Source organism: Ricinus communis, chromosome 7 (assembly GCF_019578655.1).
Source record: "Ricinus communis isolate WT05 ecotype wild-type chromosome 7, ASM1957865v1, whole genome shotgun sequence".
In the NCBI taxonomy this organism is placed as follows: domain Eukaryota; kingdom Viridiplantae; phylum Streptophyta; class Magnoliopsida; order Malpighiales; family Euphorbiaceae; genus Ricinus; species Ricinus communis.
Window position 1 is genome coordinate 9,961,468 of NC_063262.1, and position 7,672 is coordinate 9,969,139.

At 30.9% G+C, this 7,672-nt stretch overlaps 1 protein-coding gene across 1 annotated transcript; it reads left to right on the plus strand.

The window, feature by feature from the left end:
• The first annotated feature begins 1,213 nt into the window (after positions 1-1,213).
• On the plus strand, positions 1,214-7,412 carry LOC8275126. The gene is made up of 7 exons (XM_015721166.2): positions 1,214-1,658; positions 4,053-4,082; positions 4,383-4,481; positions 5,518-5,632; positions 5,851-6,145; positions 6,288-6,342; positions 6,907-7,412. Exons 1-7 carry the CDS (start codon positions 1,515-1,517, stop codon positions 6,973-6,975), a joined length of 807 nt encoding a protein of 268 aa, XP_015576652.1. The 5' UTR covers positions 1,214-1,514; the 3' UTR covers positions 6,976-7,412.
• The last annotated feature ends 260 nt before the right edge of the window (positions 7,413-7,672 follow it).

Here is a 7,672-nt window from a genome sequence, read left to right on the forward strand (position 1 = left end):
AAGATAATAAATACAAAGTTGGATGATTTTATTAAAAGTTAAATATTATTTATCTCATGTAGTTTGATTTAATGTATGAGTCAATCCTTGTATTTTTTTTATTACATTAAAATCCCATGAGTTTTAATAAAACTAACTACTACCTTTTTCTGTGTTAGTTAAAAAACTAAACTGATAATTTAAGACTACAATTGATCATTGATCTTATTATCAAGTATCAAGCTCTGTCTAAATTAATTTTATTATTAAATTAAAATCTTATTTTCAGTACAAGTTAATTTTAATGTATAATTAAAATAATAAATTTAATATTTTTTTACTCTAATTTTTATTTTTAATACAATTTAATTCAAGTAATTTAAATATTTTTAAACTACTTATATTTACAATAATATTATTAAATTACTATATGATTTAATTTTAAAATAAACACTTCTAGTTAAAAATTATCATTCTATTGTTATTTTTATTATATATTTTAATTAAACTATATAAAAAATAAAAATTAAATTAAATAATGATGTCTTAATCTAGTGAAATAATCTAAACTCTAAGTTGACAAATTCACTAATAACAAAAAGATCATAGTAATCTTGTACGTTAAGGATGAAACTTTTTATCAACCATTCAAATGAGATTAATACGAGTAAATATTTTATTTTTAATATAGTTTAATTTTAGTATCTAATAAAAGTAGTATTTTTAACTATTTATCTTATTTAAAATTAAATTATATAGTAATTATAATAATATTAAATAAAAAATAAGTGTTTTTAATATATTTAAATTTTTAGAATTAAATTCTATTAAAAAATAAAAGATATAAAATAAGAGAATATTATATTTATTATTTTAATTAGACATTATTAATTTATGCTAAAAATAAAATTTTATTCTAATTTAATAATAAAATTAATTTATGACACATTTAATACTTGATAATAAATTTAAAGATCAAATTATAATTTTAACGAGTGTAATTTTCCGTCTAATACAAAAAGAGATAATAATTAATTTTATTAAGAATTTAAAAATTAATATAATAAATAATCCAATCATATATTAAATCAGATTTTAATAAATAAATAATTTTTAATCTTTTGTTAGATCAAAATTAAATTCGGGCGGATAATCCTGAAAAATGGCACAAGTTAAAAAATGGGACAAGTTAAAAGGAGATATTTATATATTTAGCCTACTTTAAACGTAAGCTTTTTAAAACTTAGTTGGAACTGGAGCTCCTCTATTGAGATTCAGACCCACTTCTTCAAACAGGCTCCGCTCGACCTCTATGTCGCGCAGGTCATCCTTTTAAGCGAAGACGAGCACTTCCTTCTTCGTGGGTCAATCGTCTGTTTGAAGGAACTCAGACCCCAAATTTATTTTTTTACCCATAATAGCAACACTTTTCTCTCCTGAACCATAGCCACGTTTCTCTCTTTAAACGTAGTTACTCAGATAAAGCTGTTTCCGTCTTTCTTAATTTTCGACAAAGTTGGTTCTTTTATTCGATTATGCAAATACCCAGATGGCGGAATGTTTCAATTCTCAAAAATACCTTCGTTTCAAGTTTATCACAACCAAAAACAAATCCCCATTTTGCTTCAATTCATTCTACACCCGCTCGCGAAGAAAATTGGAAGAACAGATGGAACGATGTGAGTTTAGTAAGCTTAATTTCTTTTGTTGAAAGTTTGTGTTTATGTTCTTGAGGAAAAAGTTAAGATTTTGTAGGAGTATGGGATTTTTCTGTTTAGTTCGATAATTTGCATGTTATAAATTTCTTGGATAAGACTGTCATGTGACAAAAGTTTAAAACTTTGCCCTTCTTATTCTTCAATGGTTGTTTAATATTGCAATTTCAAGGTTTGCAACTCTATGTTTAGTATGTTGCTTATTGCTGTGACATAAGAGTAATTTTTATTTGTGATATTTCTTTCTTAAATGAGCTTTAAAAGTCTCTTTGTTGAAACAAATCACTAATTGAGATAAGGTTTTGAGCAATGTCTTAACCAATATAACCAATAAACATGCACTTCTAACCATTTGTATCCTGCATCTCACAATCTAGATTATGGGTCATTAATGATTTAGAGCATTGAAATGATATTTCAAACTGAAAGCAACTATTGATAGTTCATTAAACAACTTTCTCTAAATCCCGCTAGCTATTTTGTCACTCCATATCGTTTATAGCGGAAAAGTAAGTAACATAGCATTTGTTATTGCAATGAGTTTTATTGTTTTTTAGGTTATTATAAAATCTTTGTGATTGTCTTGTCTTGTTCTGATAATTAATATTTTCTGTAATTTTTATTAGCTATGTGATCTAGATGGTTGTCTTTTGCTCCCACTAAGCAATTCAATTGAAGCTTAACCTTATCCTACCACATCTCTAGACAAGGATGTTCTACATTCCTGTTTTTGATACAAGCACTGCAGCGATCAGTGCTCCAGATAATACAGGTCTAAACTGTATGCTTAGCAGTGTAGTTGCTGGAACAGTCATTGACTTGACGGTGACATACCACGACCTTGGGTAGGTGGAAGCATACGGAGATTGTGACATTTAGGTACTTTGACAACATTTAAAAGTCCGACTCCTAACTTGGAAAGTTTTCAATTTTTTTGTTCTTGAGGGAGTTAGTGTATCCTACCTTTGGATGGAACATAGAACAAGGATGGAACATTTATTTATATCAGGAGCAAATCCAGGTTTCATCGCTAGCTTATTTGAAATGATATCAATTCATCAGACATCTCAATTGCTAATTATAATAACATGGATCTTAAAATATATACACCATTGGAAATCAGTGCAAGGTGAAGTACTAATTTAATAGTTGCTTGATGTTCTTCCATTTGATTTAGGCTTTCAGGAATCATTTCAAGTACATTTGTACTGTGGTCTGTGTTTTATTTTGTAATAACATTTATTATATATGGCCAACTTGTTTTCTACATTCCTATGGTTCTTTATGCTGTTCTACACACTAAAGAAAAAGAGGAGACTCTGGTTTAATTGCAAAATACAAGTAGAAAACGTTTATGGTCATGTTAGTTTAGATTTGTAACTATAGTTTGGGTAAGATGGTTTTTGTAGCTAAGGAAAGTTGGAGAAGATCTTCATTTAATTAGCTATTTTGTTTAAGGGTCCACTCACACAGCCTTTTGCCTGCTCAGCAGATAACAAGGAGACATCTTTCTCCTTTTTATGCCTTTTGGTTACTCAAGCTATTGGTGTGATATTGGAAGAAGCTCCTTAGGTTTTCTGTTGACAATTTCTATCAGAGACTTGTAGGCCCACAAAGGCTCGTTGAAGAATAAAATCTAAAATTACATAAAAAGTACATCTAAACTAAAAATTATGAAAATATCTATGAAGTTTTAAAAATTAAAAAAACTGCAGATTGTTAACTTAAAATTTTATCATAGTGCTGAAAATGGAAAAAGAAATGGTATTATATTTGTCAGCAGGATGTAGGGGAAAGTGGCTATTGTCTGCTTTTTGTATTTTGATGGCAAGTTGCCAGCACTGGTTCTTATCTTGTTCGTGTTTATATGACTGATGCCTCCAGCAATGGTCCAATTTCTTGAGTCTATAATATCTAGGTTTAGGATAGAAGATCATGATGATTATGCATTTCTGCTTCTTCTCATATGTTGTCTGTTTTAAGTAGTGCAATAAAACACCTAATTTATTGACACTCCACTTTGTAATCTTTGTTCTCTCCATTATCAGTATTCTCATGTCTTCTGTAAATTGCTTGGATAAATTCTTGTATATTTACTAGGGTTTGGTGAGTCTTAAGCTCAAAAGGAAAAGGGTTTTGTTATGATATATTTTAATTTTCAAGCACCAATTTCTTGCTAAGTAGGTGAAACAACTCTAGTTGTCCTATTCCATTATGAAATTCTTCTTGTTTTTGGCAAAGCTATGAGATTTTGCAAGGTTTTGGTGGATCAGCATTATTTTCTTTCTCTTTATTTGGTGCAAGTATCTATTGCCTTTTTTGTTTGAGACATATTGATTTTAATTTTCCATTCTGCAGGGTATAAGAAGGTTTCAGCAACCATCTAAGGTATATACTTTTCCTTTTAACATATGGGATTGACATGATGAGTCATTTTTGTATTACTTTATGGGAAAGTGAGATGTAAAAAGATTTAATTTTTCACACATGTGAAGGTAAAACCGCTGCAAGGTAGCTAGTGTAAAATTTCAAGATTTCCCTGTACCCTTTATTCATAGTCTTAATGTCTTTTTAATCTTTCGATCGACATTTATTGATTACCCTCTCGTCTCCTGTAGTTTACTTGATACGTTTATTCATTTATTTGCTAATCAAATAAAGTTTCCTGACACTGAAATCTTCATCCAGAATTACATAAGATATGCAGTACGTCAAAAACGTGCTGATGCAAAGAGAGCGCTAAAAGATTTACTCTTCAAAAGTGGAGCCACGAAAGCTTCATTCCAGGTGAATATACTGTAGCCTTTTTGAATGCTATTTTGAGTGTCTTGGTTCAAATAGACTCTTGAAAGACAGTTTTGCTACAGTTGTATTACGTCATTTCTTTGTGGCTTGCTTTGAGTTGACCATTATAATCATAGTCGCACTGTTACATCCTACTATGATATACGCTTCTTGGCTGACACAAACTAGACTGCCCTTACAAGGCACAGGTTCCTCTCCAATAGAGGATTTTACCATGCAATTGAAATTGGTCAAATAAGCTGAATACTTTTTCTTTCGTCGAACAACGACACATTTTCACTTTCCATGGTCTTGACTTCATGTATATACCAACTATAGTATACTCCAGGAGATGCACGCCGAAACTCCTTATCGAATTTTCTGGTTTTACATATAACTTAAATTTGCTGTATAATGAATGATAAAGGACCTACAACATTATTATACCAGCATATAAAGCCGCTGAAAACTAGTTAAATGATGATATGAATGTTTAGTGTTTATTTACTGAAAGCAAAAGCCACAGAATGTTCTCGAGTTCTATTTTCATTGTACAGTACAATGATCAAATATTATACTGTCAATTTCAACTGGCAGCATAGTACTACATTTATCATTTAGAAATAACCATAACATGGTATATTTTGGGTCAATTGGTTCGGATAGTTTCAACCTGTTCACTTGATTGGGGTCTATTGACCACAACTTGTGATTTCTAATGTAGACTGAAATTGGCAAGGAGGGGTTGAACTGAACCAACTGATTGTTTTGAATCAGTTGATTTTGTACTACAGGATCTAGCATTTACAATTTCAATGGATTAGAAAAGACAGCCTTAGAGTTTGATTGACCTCACTCATTCACAGGAAGGTTGTGTGGGGTATGATGCATTTATCCTACTTTTTCTGTTGTCCTTTCGTCAAAATAGATATATATGTATTATCATTTACTTTATTGTTGGTTTAATGCTCCACAGTCTGGTCAAATAAACTATTTTATCTGGGTAGTGATACATGCCTTGCTATGCACTCGTACACAGGATGAAGAGCCAATATGGAGTTTTGATCCAGAGCAACCAAAGGGCACTGACAAGAAAAGGCAACCAAAGTCTTCTGCTCGAAACTCTAGGAAATTTAACCACAACAAAATGAAACGTAAGATTTTCTCTTTTCTTTTACTCATTATGTTTATCTTAACAAACATTAGAGCACAAGATTCTACTTTAAATTTCACTAGTCTAAATGAAAACCTTGTATGATTTGCAATGGTAGGTCTAAATTTCTACTATTTTTTTAGTAGAAAAAAATGTATGATTGGTTACCTTTATGTGTATTTTAACTAACTGGGTGTCTCTTGTTTATGATATATCCAGGTAAGTTCAGGAGAGAGAGTTTTACTGATGATGATGATCCTGAGACAATGTTTCAAGCAACGTTTGGAAACAGATGGTATACTTGGTCTTTCAATGAGTCCTCTTTCCGAAGTTCAACATTTGGATTTGAGTGGAGAGAGCATCCAAACCAGACACATCATAGAGATAAAAAGTGGAATTTTGGAACTGACACTGAGTCTGACAGTGAGTCTTGTTCTATAGGATCTTATCATGACAGAACGATCCTTGGTTTGCCTGCAAGTGGTCCTTTAAGGATTGAAGATGTTAAGAATGCGTAAGCTCCTTAGTTCTTTTTTTGCCATAAAAGTACAATCATGCATTTCAATGTTGTGATTGTAACAAATTTCTTTTCTTTCTGTATACTCGCTGGTCTTTTAATTCTAATTATCTGAAAAAAAATGGAATAAACATTGCAGTTTTCGCATGTCAGCATTAAAATGGCATCCTGATAAGCATCAAGGACCTTCACAGGTGAGTTGATAAATTTCTGGTCCTCATCCTCTGTGTTCTCTGTAATCGCATTTATTTTGTTATTCCTCGCAGTTAGTTTACATGAATGTTTGATTTCAGCTTTTATCTTGCTGTTTTTCCATTTGGACGTCTTTTCCTCTGATTACACCATTGACCATACAGTACTAAGCCAGTTTTATCTGATTTTATCCTCATTTGATCACTTTCTGCTGATTGTAGAGCCGTTGGTTTGAATTTTGATATGCAACAGGTGTTTATAGAGCTGCTAGGATTTAAAGAGGTCATTTTCGAATAGGCTATGTACTTATAATTTTTTTTATTTAATTGCATGAGTTTGGCTAATTCAAATTTAGGACGGCATGATGACTTACCAAATTAGACACTATTTATTTTTCCCAATTTTCTTTTTGTCTATGCATGCGAGTAGAGGAATGAGAAAAGGAACGAACTTCTCTTTACCGTGGTTACTCTAAATTAAATAATGAAATCTGTGTGTTTTAGGTGTGTGTGTTGGGCAATTTAAGCTTTTAAAATCCTTTAATAGTTAGCTATGTATTTATGCAGGCGAAGGCTGAAGAAAAATTCAAACTTTGCGTCAATGCGTACAAATCATTGTGTGATGCACTGTCCTGATTTTAGACAGTAGGTCGCCAGAGCACACACTTTCTTTTCATTGGGCGCAGCAATAACTTAGAAGAGGTGTATTATAATTTATTACCCATTGCTTATATTTGCTACATAGTAATGTGCAAACTCCTTGGAATGGAAATAAGCTGCCTAACCTGCCAATCTTTGGGTTGAGGATTTCCATCCCCAGATATGGGTTCTACTTCATTTGATTAGGTTATAAAAGAGTAGATCTAAGTTCACTCACTTACTATCCTCAATGCACTCTTTCAAACCCTTTATTTTAAAGAGTTCTATTATAGAGTTCTATTATAAAATAACATTGTGATGCACTTTTTATTCTTTAAATGTAAAATATAAAGTTAATTTAGCTCTTTATATAAGGAGAGTCAAACTTCATACTTTGTTCTATATTTAATAAATGTACTATATATTTGATTTAATTGATATTTGTAATTTTTTTTTATTAGTAAAAATAAGAAAGAAAAGGGAAGATTAAATTAAGATTATTAATAGTAAGTTATAGAATAAAATATAAAGAGTGTACTGGAGTGGAGTTATACACTGGTCTTTGTCTTTTAAAATAAAATGATATACTTGGCTAAAGGTTTAATGATGAATTTATCCCCTTGGTATGGAGGGGCTGGGATTGGATTTGATATTTTATTTGTTAGTTGGAGGAAAAGGAAAAGTTTGTTTCCAT